General features: G+C 45.3%; 1 protein-coding gene across 1 annotated transcript in view; it reads right to left on the reverse strand.

The window, feature by feature from the left end:
• Positions 1-16,299: 16,299 nt before the first annotated feature.
• ATF6 (activating transcription factor 6) overlaps positions 16,300-24,154 on the reverse strand; it is a 311,275-nt gene continuing 303,420 nt past the window's right edge. Inside the window, 1 exon segment of the mRNA XM_037807081.1 lies at positions 16,300-21,304. Within this exon segment, the coding sequence (XP_037663009.1) occupies positions 21,096-21,304 (209 nt within the window). The 3' untranslated portion in view covers positions 16,300-21,095.

Here is a 24,154-nt window from a genome sequence, read left to right on the forward strand (position 1 = left end):
CCTGTCACAGAATCTGTAATTTAATCACATCTGCAAAGACCCTTTTTTCCAAATAAGGTAACATTTACAGGTTTCAGGGATTAGGACCTGATACCTTCGGGACCACTTTGAGCTCACTCTAAGCACTACTGAAAATATCAAGTTGACTTTGATTTTGTCCCTGCCCTTCCTTAAGAAGCTTACAGTAAATCTCCTCTCTGTCAACCCTCCTCTCTCTTCCTTCCCTCCTCCCTTCTCTCCGCAGTCCTCTCCTCCACCACATCCTGAAGACTCAGCCAGCCTTTCTTTCCCCAGCTGCCCCCACCCCCTGCCCCAGCAGAGGGAAGCGGTTCTGAAACAGGGTCCCTGAGAGAAATGCATGGGGGACAGGGAGAAACTGCAGCCTCCAGCTGAGGCTGAGCCCTGGGTGGAGCCTGCTGTCCACAGCCTGCTTTTCCCTCCACATTAGACAAGACAGCCGAAGCCCCCCACCTCTGGCCGCGCACCCACCCACTCCCCTCCACCCTTCAGCTTCCTGTACTTACACATTTTCAAATACCAAATATCCAAAAGAATTCATTTGCCTTGAGGCTGTTTGGGTCAAATTCTCCTCAGCAAGTGCCAATGCCGGTCAGGTTTGGTGGCAGCAGAAGGTTAGAGGGAGGGAGATAGAGCATCCAGGTTTCAAAAGGGGTTTGCTGGACAATGGCGGTGGTAGACATTCCGAGTCCAGAGACCCTGCCTGGCCAGAGGAGGGATCAAGCACCCCTTCCGGAACCCTGGACCCTCTGTCGGGCCCTGGGTTGGGAACCATAGAGAGACTCAGGCCTGAGCCCTGGCAGGGCTGCGCTGAGGGAGTGGGGTAAGGCATGTGGGAAGGAAATCACATCTTAGGAAAACGCTCTCTAACTTTCTATGTAAAATGATATATTTACAATTGCTGGACTCCTGGACCAGGACTTGTCCCACCACCGACCCCTCTGGGGCCCTCATTGCCAGGCTGTCCAGAGGCCAGAGCAGGATGTTTGCCCCTTCACGATCTGGGCCCAGCCCAGCTCCAGCTGCTGCCCGTATGCGGCCAGAGCATCCCACAGCTGCCCATTCTCCAGGCCTCTGCATTTACCCTCCAAAAGGCTGGGTTAGCCTACAGCGTCCAGAGAGGCCTCAGACCTCGGGGTGCAGGGCAGGGTGTCCTGCAAGGATGGGCCTCAGGACTGAGCAACCAGCGTCAGGTTGCTATGGGAGGCCCGGCTGGCAAGACGTGGGCATAGGACCCTAAGACCCAGGCCACCCCACCATGGAAAGCAGGAGGGGTAGAGCCAGGGTCAGGCTGACAGGATCACCTACGCCAAAGAGGGCAGCTTCCCTGACCTTCCATGGCCAGGGCCTGTGGGCGCGGGACCAAGGGGGTCCACAGGTAAGGAGAGCAGCTTCCCGCCCACACAGAGCTGCCCTGAGCCAGCACGGGGGTTACTCCGGGATTAGGTTCCAACCGGGACACTCACATGGGCACCTAACGGGGCATCCATTTTCCTGCTGTAGCTTCTCTGAGCCTCCTCCCGGCCCCCTTTGTGGGGCAGCCTCATTTCCTGACCCTCCCATTAGGGAATCATGTCCGGGACGCCCGGTGCTTGGAGAGCAAGGTGGGCCACGAACAGCAGCCCATGGGGAGCGCCAGCTGCAGCTGGTCTGGGCGGAGCCACTACCCTCAGGCCAAGAGCGAAACCGCTCCCCGGCGCCCCCTGCTGGACGGAGGGAGCAGGAGGCAGGGGCGCCCGGGGCCCATCGAGAGCAGGGGGTTGGGAATGAGTTCCCCAAGCAAAGCGCATCCAGGACCTCCACAAGCAGCTTTCTCATCATGGGATTGAATTTTGGAAACCTCAAGACTTAGAGAACATGTTTCTCAGAAGGTCAGCGAGGAGGAACGATGCCAGGTTGCCCGAGTCCTGCCCTTCCTCGGCCTCCTTTCCCCACCGGTCAAAACAGGGTGTTTCCCAGCCCTCCGATTCGCTGACTGAGTCTTCTCCAAGCTTTGTAACCCCTCACCAAACCTAGAGCATTTTAGTTGCTCGATACTGATGGAGGGGGAAAAAATATTTTTGCATTCATTTATTTTGTATGCATTCAGTCACACAACAAATATTCAAGGGGCCCCTACTGAATGGACCAAACAAGGTTTCTGCCCTCATGGAAATTGTACTCTGGAGGAGGAGAGAGAAAAGAAACACATTTATGTATTTGATGACACTGGCAGTAAAATAAAGCAGGGAGAGGATGTAGAGAAAGTTGGGAGGAGAGGGCATTGCTTTTTGTGTAGGTAAGTGGAAGGAAACCCCAGAAACAGAGGGCAGGGAGGGGCTGGGCTGCCAACACGACACCTGGAGGCAGGCAGCCGGCACATTAGAGAGTAAAGGCCCGGAGTGGCCCCTCCTGCCTGTGCCATCCCAGAGTGGCGCCAGCCCAACAGGTGTGAGCCTCTATTCTGCCCTCACACCCGGACACCACTGGGTGATGGCCTGTGGGCCTTCTTCCTGGGCTGTAATCATCAGGCAACTTTATGTTTTCCTACCACCCAGTGGAGAAGGCAGTTTGATGTAGGAAATGGTCTCCAGGGTCTCCAGGGTCTGTGTCTTAGTCCCACCTCTCCCAGTTGGCATTCGTGTGACCTTGGATAAGTCACCTAACTTCTCTCTGAGCCTGGCTGTCTGTACAATGGGAAAATAATCAAGGAAGATTTAAGTAAGGTAATACAATGTAAGTGAAAAATGTTGGCCATTATCACTATCTTAGCTATACTCCTTGTCCTTATTCCCAAACCAGCTCCTCCTTTGGACTTTCCTAATGCTTTCCTGGTCTCCTGGGATATAAGCTCAGGAGTCCTCTTTTTACTCCCTGTTCCCAGCTTGGCTACCAAGACCTCAGATACTTTCCTCTATACAGAGAATAAGAGAAGGCAACACGCTTCTAGTGCCAAAATCCTGCTCTGCTGTTCTGGCTGGGTGATCTTGGACAAGACCTAACTTCTCTGAGCCTCATTTTCCTCTTCTTTGAAATGTGAGTAATAGATTGATCTTACAGGGCTGTTGGGGATTTAATGAAATAACATATAAAGCAGGAGGCAAATGGGCACTCTGTATTTTCCTTTAGTTTTTATTGTGAAAACTTTCAATCATACAGGAAAGTAGAGAGAAAAGTAAAATATACCTCCATATTCCCATCATGAAGATTTACCAATCATCAATAGTTTGTTTTTCTATGTTTTAAATTTTTTGCTGAAATATTTTAAATTAAATTATAGCCATTATGACATTTCACCCAAACACTTCAGTAAGCATCTCTCGAAAGGACTTTTTCCTAAATAACCCTAACACTGTTATCAACCTAGCAAGATTAACAATGAATCCTTAAAATCAATAATGTTCAATCCACATTTATTTTTCCAAGTTGTCTCAAAAATATCTTGCACAGTTGGGTCTTTGAACCAAGATAAGTCAATATCCACACCACATTGAATTTATAGCTTCTTAAACCTCTCTCTCTCTCTCAACTTTTTTTTGGAATAATTTTAGACCTACCAGAAAGTTGCAAAGTTACTGCAGATGGTTCTTGCCTACTCTTCATCCATTGTCCCTAATCCCAACATCTTACATGATTATGGTACATTTCTCAAAACCAAGAAACCAATACTGGTGCATTACTATTAACTAAACTCCAGTTAAGTCTCTTTTAACCTAGAAAAGCCACCCCCTCTCCATCTATTTTTTCATGCCTTGACTTACTGAAGAAACTCTGCTGGTTATCTTGTGGGGTGTCCATCTTCTGGCTTCATTTGATTGCCTCCTCTTGGTGTCATTTAACTTATTCCTCTCTCCCCTGCATTTCCTTTAAACTGGAAGTTCAACCTAAAGGCTTGATCAGATTCAGGTTAAACATTTTTGGTGAGAAGTCCTAATAGATATGCTGTGACCTCCATATTTTCCCTATTTGCTCTACGTTTCCCACAGCCCTTCTTCAGCCTCTACCACCCTGGGATGGCGTGTAGAAAATGCCTCGGACCTGCTCTACCTGACTCCTGCGTCTCCTCCCACCCCCACTGCCGACAGATGAATCGTGCTTTGATTATGTCCCTTTAACTGTCAGTTTGAACAAGAGTCTTTCCTGGGCTGGAATCATCAATCATCAAGCAACTTCATCTTTTCCTACCAAACTCAGTCTACATTTATTTGGTGGGCTGAGTTCTTTTTCTGCTCCTGTATGAAAACTTGGGCAGGCCCCTTGACTTCTCCAGTAACTCTCAGGTAATAAAAAGTCCTGTGATCACTTTAAAGAAAAAAAAAATTTAGTTGAGTAATTAAAATATAATAATCAAGATTCTGAACTTCATTTCAGAGCATCATCACCTCCCCCACTCCCACCCCCGGCCTTACTTGACCAGTAAACTCAAGGTGCTCTAACTCTCTTGGGAGGTGCTTAAAACTCTCTCTCCTTGGCAATTCTGTGGGTTCTTTGAAGAGGTCCTCCTCCTCCTTTGCTGAGGACAACTCACATTTTCTCTTCACATAGACTAAAGCACCTCCCTTCTGGCTGGTTGCCAGCTCCTTACTCAGCCCCTAGGATCCAGTGATACCTACAGCAGCATCTGCTGATATCTCTTTGCGCCTCCAGATGGTCCTCTTGGATAGTACCTAAAATGACCCCATGCCATAGAATAGGACCTAAAATGACCTAGTCCACAGAAAATTTATCCTGACAAAGCCTACGAGTGCAGGTTGGTCCTCAACCAAGTAATCTTTCCTTTGCTGAAAAGTAGCCAGCTCATCCTCCCTCCTTGGATCTCTCAAACGGGAGTCAGTCACTGATCTCCAGTGACCCCCAAACTACAAGGAACACAGATTAAGCATCCCAAGTGGGCCACTCAAAGCTTTCGTCCCTTAGCCTTGAGCTGACAGGCAGGCACAACTGCCCCAGGGCTAGTAATGGGACTCTTCTCGAAGCTCTCTCCAAGAAATCTTTTTCAAACATCCTCTTTAAAAACAAAAAGAGAAAAAACAAAAAAAAAACCCCAACTCTCAATTCTTTTATACTCTTAATGTGGGTGAAGAGTTTAAAAGTCTCGAATAAGTTTCCGGACACCTCCTTGGTGAATTCTGCCTATGGCCTGGCCCTTCTTTGGAATGTGAGATCTCTTATCTTCTGGGGCCTCAGCTGAACCTCCCACTTTCACATCCTATAATAATTAGGAAGTTCTCTCCTCCTAGGATGCCCTTCCCAGCCAAAACCCTTTTCTTCTTGAGATTTTATACTGTCTTCAAGTTCCTGCTCCAATGAAGTCTTGTCCAACTCTCCAGGGACAGCAATGGCACTGCTTAATACTGTGCAAAGTACTGACTACATTTGCCTTTTGCTTTTGTTTGTGAACAGGTCTCATCAGTTCTGTGAGGTTTCTCTCTCCTAAAGGGTAGAAGCTGTTCCTTATCCATCTGGGGCTCTCTACAGCACTTCCTGCAGTCTGGCTCATAATGCCTATTCATTAAGGATCTGTCAAATGAGTAAATGAATGAATGAGGCATTCATTTTGGCCATGCAAAAATTCAAGTTCAGATCAGTGACCTCACAGACCAGAATCTGACCGAAGTTACAGGACTTGCTGCAGTCCATACTTGGGGAGCCATTCTCAAACAGCGTTCATATTTTTCTCAAAGTTACCTTGTCCACAGACTCTTAATACAATGCTCAACAGACCAGGTGAACTACGATGTGGTCATTTTGAAGCTTTGGGAAGTTAAGACTCGAGGAGAGCAGACTCCTGCACGCTGTAAGAGAAGATCCCTATAGATCAGCAATAGCCCCCTTTGTCCCTGAGCCCAGGACATGTCCCTTTATTCCAAGTTGCCAAGACCTCAGTGAAGATGATGGGCTGCTTCCCTACTGGCAAGCAAAAACCACAGAATTATGTCCACTTTCTCAACCAGCTGCACAATTAACAGGAATTACAGCCATCTGGGATTTTTATTTAGCACAGGAGAGCCATATTCAGTCTCTGCAACCTCAGTCCTGGGCTGACCTCAGCCGTCTTGACCAAAGAGCTTCCCGTGGCTCCACATACAGACCCACAATGTCCCGGACATCATCCCTGCATCCTCCTTGCTGCACTGCTCTCTTGACCTCAATCTCATACCCCTACTCTCATGAAATCACAATTGAGCACTAGTAAAAGGTCTTGGATTCTGACTTTCCAAGACGGCAACTCAGCATGAATATTTGCTTTTTGAGAGCATTCTTATATTCCACATGAACTTATCTTAGGAGTCATTGGTTACAAACCTCAGAAAGAGACTTTTGCTGGGTTAAGAAAAAGGAATTCATTGGAAGGGTACTGGAAAGTTTACAGACTCAAAGGAAAACCCGGAAAATCAGGCCATGGGAAGAATAGAAGCAGGGCATCTCTGGAACTCTGGGTATAGAATATTATGAATTGTCTTTGAAGATTCTCCCATGAGGCTCTCTGCTTTAACCACCTGCAGCCCCCAGGTGTCTCCACTCAAGATGCAAATTTCCAGGAGAGGGTCTGATTAGGGAGCTCAGGTTCAAAGCCTACCTAAGTAACCAGGATGGGATTCTGTTGTTGACAGCTCCACCCCTAATGACACCAAGACAAGTAGAGTCAGTTCTCCAGATGAAGGGCAGCTGAGCAGACCCAAAAACAGACAAACAGACAAGAAAACCCTCCCAAACCCCCTCCTCCCAGAAAAGAAACCCAGATATCCGCTACAAAGGTTTTCTTTAATAGCCACCTCCACTAACATATTTGAAATATGATTTGACTTTCCAAAGTTCAGTTTATACATGACTCGTTGCGTAACTAATCAAATTCTCTTTCCATATTAGCTGCTGGAACGCTTAGGGCTGGATTCTGGCTTACCCATAGCAAGTATGTAGGCTTTTTATTGCATCCATGTTGTCTTTCCTTCTCTCCTGGCTCTTTTCTGTGTTTGTGATGTTCCTTTTTCTTCCTCTCTAACTTGCCAGCTTGGACTATCCTGTAATTTTTTTTGTTTTGTTTCATTTTTCTGGAATAAGGTGGGGTATAAATGAACAGATAATCTGTGACTCTTCAGGAATGTGTTATGGCATCAAGCAAGGTTCATCTTTCCTGCGAATTCTCCCATTGGAAGGGCTTGTTGTCTGGAAGCCAAAAGGTTCCAAACACATTGTGGCATGGTCTCCCTGGAGCGCTCTGCTTTTAAAGCTTACCCCGAGTCACTGAATGCCAGCAAGTTATATCAAATGTTTACACCTAGTATTTATTCCTGTGTTTGGGAGAATGCAATTTGACCTATGCTAAAACTAAATATCCACAAAACAGGCTAGTTTATTAAAGAGAGAAGGAGGGAGAAAGAAAGAGAGAGAACAACTCAGGGAAGTCGGCTGAAAGCAGCTTGGGGCGCAGCCCAGCTCCAGAGTTATTTTCCAGTTGACCTCAGCTGAGCTCTTTCTGGAGGAGATTGCCTGGCTGGGGAGCACCAAGGGGAATTTGGCAGGGCCTGGGGGAGTTAAAGTGTGGCCAACAGCAGCAGGTGCCAGGAACCAGCCGAGAAACCCTAGTGAACTTCCCAGAGTCACACAGCAGCTTCAGCCATGGTTTGGGGCAGCAAGGCCAGGACTGGGGAGATAGGAGGGAGAGCTGCCTGTTGTCCTCAAGAGGACCCAGTTCCACCCTCCAATCTATGGGAAGCTGGCTTTTCCCACCTAGAGGCTAAGAAGGGCTGGAGGGTAGCATTCTCAACAAGGATCTTTGGGTTGGGAAGAACAGAAACCCACTCAGGCTGGCTCAGGTAGAAGACAATTGCTTAGGAGAATACAGCAGGCGGTCCCCACAGATATGCAGTGACTATCACTGTCCACTCAGGGACCAGCACAGGAAATTCAGCAACTGTGTGAATCCTCTCTAAATCCAAGGGCCCTCAGAGATCACTTTCACTTCTGCTTCTCCCCCAACTCTTCTTGCACACGACCCCACATGGCAGCAGCCTCAACAGTCAGGGACCGTCAGCCAGCTCTCAGAGCTTGAATTACCCACACTTGACTGTCTCCATGTCACCTCTTTCAAACTCCCGGATTGGCCCAGCTTGTCTGTCCATATGAGCTGTGGGTGTCTGGCCAGTGTGAGGGTTGACTGTCAATGCCTGGTCCAGCCAGCCATGACTAGTGGGATAAGGACATGTAGCCCCCCGAGGCTTGGTAAATATTAACTCCATTGGGTAGTTTCAGTGCTGGATTTTCCTCTAGTCGAAGGGACACTGAAGACCTTCAAGACCTTGAGGGTTCAGACAGGATGCTCTAAGGGGTGCCGCGGAAGGAATTTCTGCGCCCCAGTTCTGCTCCGAGGATGATAAGGTATGCTTTGGTTGCAGTGCTCTGTGACTTCCAAAGAAATACAGACCCACTTTTTGCAGATTGACACCCATTCATTTCTTCCTAGGGAACTCAGAGCTTGGCTATTTTGCGATAGAGCTACCCAAGTTCAAAGAACCAGTGGGATTCTTCAAAACCGATCTCAGCATCCAAGTGGTGCTTTGAGATGCCAAAAGTTTTCAGACAGCCAGTTTCACGTCTCCCTGGGCGTGGCAGGTCTTTGCCACATGAGGCTGCGCTGGCCTCTGATGTATCTTCCCCATCTTTGCTCAAGCTGATCCTCCCATTCCCACCTTAGTCACCACCTGATTGAATTCTACCCTCCCCCTAAGGCCTTACCCAAAGCCTGCCTCCCCATAAGGCCTCCCTCTGGGGCAGCGCCCATCCTCTCCACCCCCTGCTCCTCCTTCGGGCCTCTTCGTCTGTGCCTTAGCATGCGCCACATCTGGCCTGCCTCAGTTACTCGAACCTGTGCTTGTTTTCCTCCCTAGATGAGTTGTTGCTGGGGGAGATCTTTGTGTCCCTAGCAGAGCTCTGGCCAGGGCCTGGCTCAGTGGGCGGATGTGCTGACATACAGGCTGCCACCAGCCCTGGTCACACAGCAGGACTTCTGACCTTCCCAACAGTCCCTGGAACCCTCCAGGCCCCACTGGCCGCTTGGTCACCCTGACCCTTCCAGCCCTCTCTGCCAGCAACAGAACCCCCCTTCTCCCTACTGACGGTAGCCCCACGCTGACTCCTCTACTTCACAAGGGCCTCTTCTGTCATGGAGGTGCTATTCCCCTCTGTGTTGCATTTTCAGAACAGAGAGGGCCTTCACAGGGATGCCCTTGGGGTTGTGCATTCTTGCAGGACAGCCTGTCCCACCCACTGCAGCTCTGCAGGAGACAGACCCCTGACCCTGGGGCCCCAGGGTGGCCCCTCCATCCCTGCTTCTCTCCTCTCCCCTGAAAAAAAAAAAAAACACAGGGCCAGTGGCTGGCTTCAGCTCCCAGGCTTTGCTGCCTTCCTGAATCTGAGGAAACCATTACACGTTTTGTTCCTCTGTGAGGCCAGGGCCAGTGGTCAGGGCTGATGGGAGGCAGAGAGAAGGGAGGGCTGCCAGTAAGCGGAGAGCAGAAACCCTGGACGGCTCTCCCACAGGAAACCACTGACTGGAAACTCTGAGGTGCACAAAGGAGCTCCGAGCTGCAGAATCAAAGCCTTATCGTGTGAAACCCCAAAGCACTTCAAAGCTCCCTGGTAAGACATTCCAGGGAGAGGGACACCTTGAGCCAAGGCAGGGAAAGCACAGTCAGGGGCCAGTGCGGACTCATGCATTTGGCCAAGGCCTGCTGTGCCAGGGAGAAGTAAAACTGACTGGTAGGGAACTTTCAGCATCTCGGAGCACTCGATGTCGAGATCGGTTTTGGATAACCCCAGGTGGTTCCTCGAGCACTCCCTGAAGCTACTCGACAGGAGGAGAGCACTAAACCAGAATGGGTGGTGGGGCCTGCGTGCAGCTGGGCCTTGTGCCGGCTCACTAGTGGAAATGGGGCCTGACTTCACGGGATCCACGTCAGGAGGCACAGTTGGCATTTGTACTTCACACATGAGAGGTCTCCTGATTCTGCACAAAGTAGGTGTAAAATATTTCCTGCAGGAATTAAGTGCCTGTGTCATTTTTCTTGGTTTTATCTTCAAGGCTTTTTGTTTGTTTGTTTGTTTTTTCCCTCTCTCTGTGACTCAGTATTTGGATGATTCTCCCTGAGAGAAGCCATTAGGGAGAGATCTAAGAATCCAGGGCTGGTGCCAGGGTTAGGATAGGGGGCTTTCTCCCACCCCAACATACATGGGAGCCAGAGACCTGTACCCAGGGCCCATCCACTTGCCCTGTGGGCACTGCCCCTTGGCCGCCATTGTAGCCTTACCCTCCCTCACACAAGGAGATTTCTAAAGGGAGGGTCTGGCTTTGTGGCCCCAAGCCCAGAACTCCCTCCTTTTGGAGCTCTGCAAAGCCTGGGGTAGGGGAGAGACACTTCAGGGGCAGGAAGAGAAAGGAGGGGGTGCCTGACAAGCCACTGGGCCTTGTCCTTTCCCTCGAGGGGCCACTGTGGTGAGCTGTCCAGTCAGCCTTCTCCTGGGAAACTCTCCAACTGGCCCACGAGCCGAAGCTGGGTGGGTTTGGATTTGACCGCTGAGTTTGTGTGTTTTTATTTTCTTAGGAGTTGATTCCTTCTTTCCCTTCTTGGCTTATCTTTTTTTCTGTCATGTCAGGCTTCTACTGGGTCAGCGATTGTCCTCTTTCACCCGTCCCTCACGCCAACCCAAACCATTCTCTCCTTCCCTTTGCATTTCTTTTCACATCTTCATGTGCTTCTCAAGTTCTCCAGAGGCCAAGAGGCCTGGGAGTGGAATCTTCAGCCTTCCCTCTCTCTGGTCTGGGCCTTTTCCCTCCCTTCACTCCTCTCTCCCTCTTCTCCTTTCCCCCTCCCCCTCTCCTCCCTGCTCTCTCTCCTTCCAAAAATATGCCATTTAACAGAAAGTTCCATTTTCACAGCCATGGTTATTTTCATGTATTTCCCCAGTTCTAACATCGCAGAGGAATGTCCGACATCATCTCCACCAGTGAACTGATGCTTGCCAAAACCCCCACCTTCCCCTACCCTTCTCTACCAGCTATTTGCTAAGTCTTGACTCTGTCTGATTATTCGAGCACAGTTTTTTCTTGTCTCTAGAACCCTGCTCCCCCCTCAACTTCTAGGATGGATGTCAGAACACGTGCTGATCCATTGGTTCCTAAACTTTGTTGCACATTAGAATCATCTGGGAGGTTGTAAAATTCAGATGTCCAGGCTGCACCCCAGACCAACAAAATCAGAACATCTGGGGGTGGGATCCAGGCCTCGGTATGTTTTAAAGATCCCTAGGTGGTTCCAATGTACAGCAAAGTTTGGAAACCTCTGATATAGTTCTGTCTTGAAGGGGGTCAGAGCCTGCAGCCAACTGAATAAACCCCGTGGAGCTTGGTGCACAGAGCTTGTCTTCTGAGCCGTGAAGGAACGACAAGGTGGCAGGCTCTGTCTCCTCGGTGGGCCAGGAGCATTCTTCCCGGGGTGCCCCCGCCAAGTGCAATGGGGGGCTCTCCCAGCCACACAGGCTGACAGCCCAGGGACCCCCTGCCCCCAACTCCTTCCACAGCAGGACTTCTCAGGTGTCCCCAGGGGGACCTCAGATCTGCAGGGAAGTGAGTTGCCAGCTCGGCCTCCCCTTCCTGAATGCAGACTCCAAGCCCTGGATGGTTGCTGACTTGGCAGAGCACACAATTCTGATTAAGGGTGGGGGCCCGATTCCCACTTGCCACTGGCAGCCCCAATTCCTGACCTGCACCTGGGAGTGTGGTCACCCAGGGCAGCAGAGGGCCAGGTGAGGCCACAAGGAGGTTGTGGATGCTTAAGACATAACCTCATGGATGTTCAAAAAGGGACTCACAGTGATTGTGAAAACCTTGTGGATCACACTCCCTTTTATCCAATGTATGGATGGGTGAGTAGAAAAATGGGGACAAAAACTAAATGAAAAATAGTGTGTGCGGGGGGATGATTTGGGTGTTCTTTTTTACTTTCATTTTTTTCATTCTTATTCTGATTCTTTCTGGTGTAAGGAAAATGTTCAAAAATAGATTGGGGTGATGAATGCACAACTGTATGATGGTGCTGTGAACAGTTGATTGTACACCATAGATGATTGGGGTATGTGACTATATCTCAATAAAACTGAATTTAATTAAAAAAAAAAAAAAAGGACCCACAAAAAGAAAGTCCTCTTCTTGTATTTCCCTAAAACCCCAGGGATGGCAGCCTTTGGAGAGCTTGTTTCTCCACAGTCTCCATCTCTGGCCAGAAGTCTGGGCTCTCCCACTCCTCCAGCTCTCTGACAGGCATCTGCTTGGGTGTTTCTCATGCTCATATCAGAATCTCCTGGATCCTGTGAAAGCACAGCTTGCTGGGCCCCGCAGTCAGAGTATGATTTAGTAAGTCCAGGGTGGGGCTGGAGACTTTGCATTTCTGACATGTGCTCAGGTGGCACTGATGCTGTAGTCTGGGGACCACACTTGCAGACCCACTGGTCCACATTCTCTTTTGATTTGCCACAGACTGAAGTCAGAGGGGGAAAGCAGTAGAAGAAATAAAAAGAAGGGGAAGCTAATAATGCCTCCTCTGTTGAGGGAAGGCAGGGCTCTTGTCTTGTTTCCTTCACTATCCTGCTGCCCCAGCCCTCCACATAGCATGTTCCCTGTCGCGTGTGCTGGATGGATATTTGCATATGGTGATGTACGTAGTGGATGCAGAAACACAGGATGGATGCCAGTCTAGCATGTCTTCTTACACACCAGGAAGGGCGATGTTTGTTTGTGGCTTTTTAAATGCTCAAAAATTCAATTCAATAAAAAAGACGGTTGCTTCAGCCTAAAATGCCCAAAGCACCTTGCCCAAAGGACATTACACTCAAAGCACTACTGGGGATGAAACAGTGAATTGGACACTGGCAATTCTGGAGCTTATTGTCCTACAGACATGACATACTAAATAAGTTGCAAAGGTGACTGAACAACAACAACAAAAGATTCATTTTCTACAAGCATGCTTGCTCTCGTTGGACTGTTCATTCTGCCCGGCTGACTCTGTATCAGTTTATAAATCTTGGGGAAATGTAATTAGCCCCAACTCTGCTTCTGGCTGGAATGTGCTTCTAGTTGTGCTCACCTGGGTAGTGACTCATATAGTCATTTAAAACAAGAGATTAAATGTTTCAGCATCTTTCCTCCTCATGCTGTTTAAATTAAGACACATTTTGAGTTCCCCCCCAGCTGGGGATTTGATGGAAACAGCCTGGCTGGTTGTGTGTTGCTGTAATTCTGTCTTCCTGGAGGCTGCCAGACTGGAGGGGGCAATGCGTTGGTCCGAAGTGAATGAGTCGCTGAGTGAAGGAGAATTCAGGGTCCAGGAAACCAGAGACAGTGTGGTGAACTGTATCATTTTATGTCCTGGGACCGGCAGCCAAGTGAGTGGGTGAGCTCTGTGGCCATAACAGAGACACTGACCCATGAATTTCCCATCCCAAAGCTCTCCTGAGAGCAGCTAGGGTCTAATTAATCTTTATTCTTTAGGCTGACCAGAAATCTTAGCTTCTTCTGGAAATTATCTTTACTCTTCTGTGGAGACAGAAGGGTGACCCCATAGACCCATGGTAGAGACATTATTCCCATGTTTATGAGGACAAAGACTTTTTCTGGTTCATCTGCATAGTTCTCCACAGCTCAGTGGTAGAGATCTGAGCTTGGTACAAAACTTAGAATCCAGGGTCAAGACCTCTAGCCCACTGTCTATGCAGAGATGCAGCCCAACAATCCAAGCTTCTCCTGTGCTCAAAGTTGATAACTGCAGGCTTTGGAAGTCAAGCAGGACAACTTGGAAATGAGAATCAGGGATGGCTTTGGAGGTTCTTCCTTTATAACCCAGTTGATGTTTGCAGAAATGTGGGCTTTATCTATAAACAACTGGAAACAATATTTTTTTGTTTAGCTTCACAAGGTCCCTCTATTTAAATGGAGCACAGTTTTTAGGAGTGGCAGTGCTGCATCTTACAAGATGATCCATTTATTAATATGATATGTTGCATTACATTTTAAAGATATGTCCTTCACTTCTGGACCAAAGCATTCCAATTTTGGATCTGGAGATTAGAGACCTCTTACTAAGGACCTCCCCTTCTCCTAGTCCAGCGTCTACTCTGGAAGTTAATTCTCCAGTGAAAACTTTCTAAAGGCAGTAGAGCCATAATCACAAGAGTAGGCAGTGGATGCATCCTGGAATGGCATTCAGTGTCACACTTGGGCTCCTGGACATGAGCAGAGTGGGAGGGTTGGCAGGGCCTGGGGCCATCATTCCACCAGGTAACTCATCCAAGAAGAGGACCCCAAGGGCTGAGGCCTAGGAGGAGAAGCAGTGTGGGCTCTGTGTGTAGCCAGCATTGAGTCCTACTGAGGCAACATGTCACTCACAGAAAATCCACCCACATTGTTTAAACCTGCATCTGAACTGCTGTCCTTCCCTCCTGAACATGCCAATGCCTGGGTGTCTGGGACATGTGACTTGGTTTCCTCTTCTCTACCTTGCTCCTGTTGTCATCCTTTATGGCTTCAAAGGATGAGTGGCAATGTAGTATCAGAGTGTGGCTTTAAAATTGAGAGACTTAATTTCAAACCCCAACCTTGCTATACATTAGTTGTAAGATCTTGGGCAATTTGCTTAATCGATTCATGCCCATTTCTTTATCTGTGACATGTGAGTAATGATGTGTATGTTCTAAGGCTGCTGTGAAGCTTAAGTGAACAAATGCTTGTAAACACTTACACAATGTCTGGCAAAAGGTTAAACCTTCAAAAAACATCAGCTATTAATAATAGACTAAGAAGGGAAGGATACTCTTGAGGCAATTACCCAGATCACACTGGATGAATGTGATGAAGTATGCTAATAGATTTACTATGATGGGCAAAACATGGCAAGTGATCTAAAGTTCTAACAAAAGAGGAACAGTTAAATCAATTGCAAAGTATATGTTAGAGGAGCCATCTATTTATGGCACCATGTATTGTGTAACCCAAAGGTTGGTTGTGGTTTTCCTTTGAGATTCAAACATTGGCTTGAACCATAACCCATATGCAGTGGGAAGACCCAGTAGCCAATCCCAGAAGGATTTGGTGGCAGAGGGTGGGGAGTTACATTTCCCTTATTACCTCTATTGCTTCCACTGACTCTTCAGTTTATGAATTATCTTGCTGTACTGTCATCATGCTTTTTTCTTCAATGTTGATTCTAAACTGAATCCCAACCCCATTCTTTCACTCCCCAAAATAACACCAACACAAAGATGTGTAGTTGATGGGCTTTTACTGAAGATAGGGGACTATGAAGAGGATTTACATTTTAGCACCACAGTGATCCTCATGGAAAAGTCCTTTTGCCATCCTGCCACGAAGTTTTCTCATGAGCCACCTCTCTTGGTGCTCCTGCCTTTAGCCATGTTGCTTGGTTCCATTTCTCAGCTGCTCAACCCTCTACCTTCCAATCTTTGCTGATTTCCTCAGCAGAAGAGATGATTTGGAGTCCCCTAGAGACTTTCTAAAGTAGCCTGTTAAAGTATTTTCTGAAATGAGTGCAGTTTTGCCTCTGAGAACCCTGGTGCTAATGTATTTTGTATATGTATGTATTTGGCTCCACAGATCAACTCTGAGCTCCTCTAGGGCAAAGATCTCTGCTGGACCAATGTCTTGGGAGGAGGAACAACATATCCATTTAAGAATCATGTGTGGGAGCTAAACTGCCTGGGTTCACCACTGACTGACTGGCTGGCTCTATTACTTACTAGTTATGTAACCACCATAGGAAGTGGGTTGTAGGAAGGACTGAAATAAGACAATACAGTTAATGGACTTAAACCAGTCTCTGAGGCACACACTGGGTGCTCAGTAAATGCCTTCATCAATTGCTCCTGGGTGAACCCCTTGGTGTTGGTCTGTATGAATGGCTTCATGCACAGTGACATTGCCATCCCAAGCTAGGAAGAGGCCTTTGGTGAAGACTGGATGTCTGACCAAGAAAGCCAATTTCCTGATGTAGAAGGACAAAGTATGGGTTTTTAGGTACTTTTTTTCCTTGATAAGACTGCAGTACAAATATCTTGACACAATAAAGGAAACTTACTTGATGAGGCTGGGAAGAAAAGTGGAAAAGAGTTCAAGAGTTTCATCTAAAGAGTAACAGGTCACAAAATCATCTTAGGATTCCTTTACTAACCACTTGACATTGAAGACTCATTTGGGGACATTGTTTTCTCTTTTTAAATATAGAACAAAACAAGGCAAGTTTAAAAATTATTTTATTTTAGACAAAGAACAGTTATCGTATTATCAAGACTTGCTTGAAAGCATGGAATAGTCTGTTGCCATTGTTTCTTCAGGTATTGCAAGCAACATAAATATTAAGGGAGAGAATGGTATATCTTTCCTCCCATCTTTAATACATTCTTAATTTAGCATGGATACAACCTTAGAGAAAAAATCCGGGCAAAGCGGCACATCTAACCACTTTTCTCAGGCTGTCTCGGCTCCATGAGTGAAGCACGGTTGGTTTAGCCCAAACTTACTCATCAACATGGTGAGAACAAGAAGCTAATACCTCCAAGACCAGTAGTGTACAGCAGTTTTCATTTAAAGATCTAGATCCCCATTATCTCCTCTATCCAGGTGACTGACCTGGAAATTAGGGCTCAGTGGGAATTAAAATGGTTAAAGATGTATTTACTGTGAAAGTCAACTTGCTAATTTCTATCTGGGATTACTAGCCTGGGGGACATGCCAAGTCACCTGGTTTATTTATTTGATGGTCACAAACTTCATTGGGGGTAAACGCAATAGTATGACGCGTGTTGTTGACCTTGGCAAATGATAAGCTAAGATTTCTTTATTCCTTGGTTCCCAAGCCCAATATAATTAAATCTTTTAAGGTGTTGAATCCCTAACACATGAAGTTAGTAAACCAGTGTGTTGAGAATGGTATCCACTATTTGACAGTGGCTAGCCATTTCATGATTGATACTTAGGATAAATTTCCTGATCAGATACTCTTCATAAATTCAGTTACACTTGACAGATAACAATGATACTAGAAAAAACTGCTGAAACTTTTATTCTTATCCAAAATAAAATTTGATTTAAGCTTAGTCATTAAAAATATAAGTTAACAGTATACATTCTGGTTTCTTTATCCAGGTAGGAGAAAGCTTCATTTCTTCATGTGCATAGTATTCCATTTGGACTCCAGAAACATCTTGTTGGGTAGTCCAGTATTCTGTTTCCTAGAGAATTAAAAATCAACCACAACTCCTCTACCCCTGGGGAAAACAAACCAGGAATTCCTCCCATGTAAATAGGCTATTAGGGGTAGAAATGAAAGTTTCTTACATTTTATTCTCTCTCTTTTAGGTTCTATTCTTGTTTTTAAAGTAATAGTTGTAGTTGGTATTCATATTAGCAGCAAAGCTCCTAATTTTTGTAAATTAAAATGTCTTGGGACTGAGGACATTTTGGTAAGGAATAAGGGGCCCACGGGTGGTAATAAGCTTCTATCAATTTTACCAAAAATCCATAAGAGAGATTAAATCATATGAAATACGCAATAGTATGAAAAGGTTTCATTTGAAGTTCAGTTCCTACACATGTGCTAAAGGAAGCTGAGTCAGCCACTGGTATGCAGTGGAAAGAGAGCGTTCATGGACGGAAAATTTCCATGAGGTCAGACTGAACGGGGGCATCCGATCATACTCAAGCTTTTTAGGTCGTGAAAGTAAAAGTGATTACTTTTAATAAGTTGTTGAAGGTGGAAGTTGCTTTGAAACCTTTCAATGTTTTAGAAAGTCAAATACAAATTTTATCCTGTGACATTTTTTCTGCCAAGTTTCACAACCTGAGTTTAGTAAAATGGCAGGAATCAGAAGATAGTGCGAAAGTTACAAGGAGCTCGATTGTTCCCCAGCTTTAATCACTCTAAATGCCACAGCTGCAGTAGTGTCTTATCAGGGCCCAGGAGGAAGAAGGCCAAGAAAGTTTAATGACGGCAGTGTCTCTTTAAAAAAATAGTAGAAAAATCAGCTTGAATCCCAAGTTCCTTGTCTGTTTCCAAGTAATGTTTATTCAGAACACTCGAGAATGACTCATATAACATTGTTGCTTTCAAATACCTCCATGTCTACTTGCTAACAAGGAAAGGCAAAGAAACGCCAGCTTTGTGCTGGAACTTGTAGTCGTTAAAAAAGAAAACAATTAGAAGATGTTCTGAGCTTTTATAATGGGGGATTTTTTACTTATGAAAACACAAACTCCACCCAATAATCTAATGTAAAGTTTCTATTCTATCAGCATGGCAAACAACATACTTGTTTCAAGATTGATCCTTTTACAAACTCCTAATTTAGGAAGGAGGCTGTTTACCAACATTCTAATGAAAGCGGATCCCTGTTGTGCTGGGATGCAGACCCGCCAGTTAACCCCCAAGGGAAAGAAGCTCCTCACCTCTGGCTCAGTAGTTAGATGAGGAATTATCCACTTACTCACATTTAGGGGCTTGCAACCAGGCAGGAAAACTGTTTCCATCAGTCCCCATCATCACTTCCCAAAATTGTAGCATTGTTAGCCCAAAGAGCACAAGGTCATCTAATAATGTGTGAGACTTAGCCCCCTTCAGGAGTTTATCTAATTTCACACAAGCTTGCAAGATCCCACTTAAAAACGTAATAAATAAAAAAAATTATATATGTGTGTGTATATATATATATGTAATATGTATGCACGCATGTATGTATCCCCCACAATTCCTGGCTGCAATCCCCAAAAGGCAATCTTGCCAAAAAAGTAAGCCACGAAGGAAGCTTAATTTATTAATCGGCACAGCAACTTTCCATATTCCTAAAGGGCCTTGTGCTAGCACACAAACATTAACTGGGGGGGGGGGGGGGAGCCCACTATGACCTGCCAACACTTTGATTATGACTCCTTCCGAACCACCATCCACACTCACCCATAAGAGAGGGATTAAGGTTGGCCGATGTGACATAACTGAAGTCTTCAGTCTGATGTGCTGGTAAAAGAACCATGGGAAAGTTGGAAATAGAGGGATAAAGTAAAAATGAAGTGCTAAAAATAATAAGTCCATGTAATGGTTACTTCTTGTGTGATTCAGTGCAAAGGAGGTGTTTATATCAGCTATGATAACTTATGGTGCTCCCAGAAGATTAGGAGCTTAGGGCCCATTAGCCATGGTCACAGCTCTTCTTTGGCTAGTTCACTTAATAGAACAGGAAGGAGCAGGGCCAAGAGAATATAGCCCATGAAAGGACTGGCCTGTAACCTAAAGACCTTCCAGGCATTTGCCTTCTATTCCTTGGCATCCATCAGAGGTAAGAGTGGTCCCAAGGGAAAATGATTCTTGTATGAAAATCATCCAGGATTGCCAAATCAGAGGGGAGTGCTGCACTGACATAAAACAGTTTGTACATGTGGACAAACTCCAGATTCCCAGGTAAAACAGTCCTTATTTTCCCTCACAAAAGTTAAACTGATTTCCCTGGAAAGTCTCTAACTACCTTGGGCACAGAAACGTCACTGTCCAGAGAATTAGAAGCATGGGTGACTCTTCAAAATTATTTAGAAGCCAAGTCTAATTTCACAAGAAGAAAACTAACCAGCTGCATGTAACCAGCAAGGAGGAAGAGGAATTGATTGAGATAGTGTGGAAAGGAAAGGGAAGAAATCCGACAAAGACAGGACAATTAGACTAAGAAGACTATCAAGAAACCAAAAAGTTTGTAAAAGGAGAGGGAGGAAGACTCAAGAAATTGAAGATAAAATGTCAGAGAGGATGCACTGCCTGTTATCTATTTCTATGAATTCACCCAATGAAATTTAATTGTCCACTATGGGGAATAAAGTAGGCAGAGTGCAGTAAAATCTAGTGAACACAGTAGTTGCATTTTCAATATAGGAGGACAAAAGAGCCAATTCCTTCACTGTCTTTTCACTGGAGAAAATGAAAATCATTGCCACATGATGGGATGCACTCCCCCAGCAGAAATCCAAACTGCATGTCTACATAATCTTACAGAAAAAAACTGGACAATTTCTCAAGAGAAAAAACTCTTGCCTTGCTTTATAAAACCATGCTTAGGTTCCTCCTTAGCTGAATTTGGTATCATATTAACAGAAGTTGTACAGAGGGGTAGGTGTGCATAATTAAAATGAAGTATCTGTCCTGTGGTCCTTGAGGATCCTCACTATTAATAGAGACCTAAGTGGCCCAGCATCCTCAAAATAAACAATAGCTGTGGTTTTAATCTTAAACTGCAATCATATCAAACTTTTAATGTTTAAAAACACATGTATAAATGAGCTATCTCTTCTTTCAAAATCCCACCACTGACCCTTCCCAACCACTTCATTCTCTCAAGTTGGCTACCCACTAACTGTGTGCAGTGTCAGGTGTGAACCACAGATCCCAAGTAAAGATAAACTCTACCAACTGCGGATACTCCTTTTTCCCTAAAGCTCCAAATTGTTTTGACTCTTTTTGGGGTGCTTCTGAAACTTGTTTCTGGCTATGGGCAATATCCAGAATGGATCTGCATTAATGAATTAAAAAAATCCGATCAGTGGAAACATCTGAGTATCTATCTGAGCACTAGATAGCTTTAAATAAAAATCACTTTACTGTATCAGCAAGTGAAATGGAAAGGAGGGGAAGCAGAACTTTTTTGAAAGATTATGATTTAAACACAAAAGAAATACAGCAGGGAAAGCTGTTTTGAAAGGTAAAGAAAAAAAAACAAAAAACAAAAACACTACACCAAGTAACACTGGAGGATGCTGGACTGAATCTGCCACTGGAAAAATGCTGTTCACTTGCGTTTGAATGCCAGTGCCTTCCAAGCAGATGGGTAGATAGTGAAAAACAAGGCAGTTCCTTTTTTTTCCCTCTCTTCCCGGTGAACTCCATCACTAGGCAGTTCTTTTCTTGCCACCAAGAAGGCAGGAAAGATGCATTTCTCCCACCGTTCTCAGGTTTGGTGGGGTCCTGCTCTTTGTTTTCCAGTGCAGCCCCAGGGCCCTATTGTAATGACTCAGGGATGGTGCTGACAGCATGCGTTGCCTCTGTGGCTGCTGGAGGGGAACCAAAGAAGGTATTAGTTTGATTCCTCTGCTGGTCTCGGAGGTAGGGAGGAACTGACGAGCTTTTGATGTGGAGGATCCTGGTGTCCATCACCTGACAGTCAATCTGCATCATCACTTCATAATCCTGCCCATTGATCACATTCTCTGCAGAGAGGAAAATACATGAGGAATAAATATTCAGCAGACTGTACACCTCTGCCATAAGCTTCAATCCCAGAAAGACATAAATGAGCATTAACAGTGTGAACTGTTAATACACTTTCAAGGGTGCAGAGCTACAGCAGTGCTGGTTGCTGGGGTGGCCTGTCGTCTCCTCAGTTCGAGTTCCCAAACCACCTTCACTGGCTCAGTAAGGGCTAGGGCCACCGTCAGAGTTCATACCACAGAGTATCGGTCCTCAGACATCATATGTCTTGTATACTTTCCCTGCAGTATTATCATACAGATTGGAGGAACTTGGACAGAGGGGGATTTTAGTAGCGGGGAAGCATATTTAAGCCCTTCTCTACTCCTTCAACAATGGGAAGGAGTAATTGTCAACAGGTCAACACACAATGTGAATGGTAAGGAGATCTTGGTCAAGACTGCTTGGCTTCCATTCATCAGTAATATTTCTAATTTCTTAAGATACTCCCAACTATTGAATTTAAGGGTTTTCCTTAGGAGGATAAGATACTGTGAAGACTGACAACAAGTTATAAATATCTGGCAATTATGCTCTTTCCCAGAGATCACTATCACTTCCATTCTACATTGAGGCCATCTTTAATTACCGAGTTCCTGATTCCATGTACAAGGACAGACAAGTATATTTCCTGTTTGGGATTAAATGGAACTGTAAGACTTTCATGTAAAATAGAAGCTATTTGTGGAAAGGACAAGAAAACCATACAGAGCTGTGTCTAACCTATCGGATAGGTCATTATCATGAATTTAAAATACACAGACACATCCTACACTCCACTCCTTATTCCTAAGAGAATGAAAGCTCTTTACTTAGAGAGAGAGCCAAATTATTCCCTGATTTGTAATTCTGGGTGGTCATTTTCCAACTTGTAGTCAATGAAACTTGTGCTTAAAACTGATGAGAGAATTATAAATAGATCATGCTTTACAAACCCAGCTGAACAATCACAGCGATAAAGTTAGATGTATGAATGTGGGAAAATGCTAGATAGTCAACGTGGCATCTCAGTTTTCTCTTTCATCCGTGAATCTGGAGCTGGGTGTGGGGACTGGGAAGAGCAACTGCTGGCAAAGAGCTAGTCCTGTACTGCCTTTTTATGAAGATGAAATAGAGCCAATCAGTGATTTTAAAATTGAATATTTGGCTTCTCCAGGACAAAGAAGTGAATTTAAAAGTAGAATTCTTTTTATTCCATTATCCGTCCTTTTTTAGCTAGACATTGTGCATGCCAAATATTATAAATTTAGAGGAGAAAATCCAAAGTCTGACAATTGATCTTTAGATTCCACTGTTACATTTGGGAAAATTGAGCCAAAGAGGCTGTCAATTAGGAAAGAAGTTTGGAGATCATCTAATCCAGGGTGTCTCAAATTAGGGCCTAATTCATAGACTTTAGGGAGTCCTTGAGTTCCCTGAAACCGTTGGCAAAATTTCGTGTGTGCATTCTTCCAGAGACAGAGGGTCCATCAGATTCTCAAAGGAGTCTGAAACCCAAAACAACTGAAGAACTACCAGGCAGATCTAATAATCTGTCAACTTGACCAGACAATATATTCTATTTTAAAGCCAACAGAAGACATCATCCCTCTACTTCTGCTCATTGGTTAGCTGTTCCAATGTTTAGAAGAGAATCCACTGATGATAAATTGCCCATTATGAGTCTCGTAAATCTCTTCTATCACAGTTGAAGCTAATTTTCTTCTTTTCCAGCCTTATTGCAGATGAAGAACAGCTGGTTGCTGCTGTATATTAGCCAATTCTACCTATGCTATGGAAACACAACTCCAATTTTACAAGTTCTGCTCCTTTGCAATGGCTATCAAATCATTTCCTTATCTTTAGAGAATTAAATCTGAATGCCTATAAGTTAGCCAATTTTTCCTATCAAGTGTTTTCTTTTTCAAAGAATAGGAAATGGAAGAAAGATAACCCACTAATGCATATGGAGTCATTCCAATCGGAACATGTGACTGAGTTCAGCTTTCAAGGCGCCACGCTAGTCATTTCCTTTTGGAACCATGGTCCCTCTCTCTCCATTACAGAAAAACTGAAGGATTGTGTGCGTGTGTTTGTGTGTGCGCTTGCGCGCATGCTGTGGCACAGAGGAGCAAATAATGGAAAACACATGTATCAGAGACATGCAATACACATTACTAATTTTTACTGCTTTCCCGGATTAATTCAGAATCCAGATGACAGTTTAAGATCAAGGCTAGGTTCTCTCATATAGCCCAAACCACCTGCAAAAGTCATTAAAGAACATTTGCCTGCTATGGTTTAACTGATAACTGGAGTTCTTTAATGCTTCAATACCAAGAAGAGACGGAAAACATGGGAATATAAGCTCAGCTGTTCTGAGGGAGAACTAAAGCAATGACCTGATTCCAAAACCTAGAAATTCCTATTCATGGCTAAAATGGCACTGTCATCTTGAGCCCAACCAGGAGACTCAGAAAAGAAATGATCTAGGTGGTTTTAAAATGGGTTCTGGGTTCTTCACTGCATTCCTCTGAAGGTAACAATTTCTGGGCCAAGGACGCTTTCAGCATTTCTAGAGGAGATTCTGCCAGAGAGAAGAGAGAGGAGTGAACGCTTTAAGCTGAATTCCGGGAGTCCCTTCACAATGACAAATGGATACTTTAGGGTTTGGATGATATGACACGACATAAGGAGTACCAAATTAATCACCACCTCTAAAACCAGTACAAAGAGCTGAGGCAACATTCTTAGGTCCACTCTATGGGACCTTATAAAGGTCTTCTTTGGTGTTTCAATACTAACTTCCTTGGATGGTTAGTGAGGCAGTC

The sequence above is a fragment of the Choloepus didactylus genome, chromosome 2, assembly GCF_015220235.1.
Source record: "Choloepus didactylus isolate mChoDid1 chromosome 2, mChoDid1.pri, whole genome shotgun sequence".
In the NCBI taxonomy this organism is placed as follows: domain Eukaryota; kingdom Metazoa; phylum Chordata; class Mammalia; order Pilosa; family Megalonychidae; genus Choloepus; species Choloepus didactylus.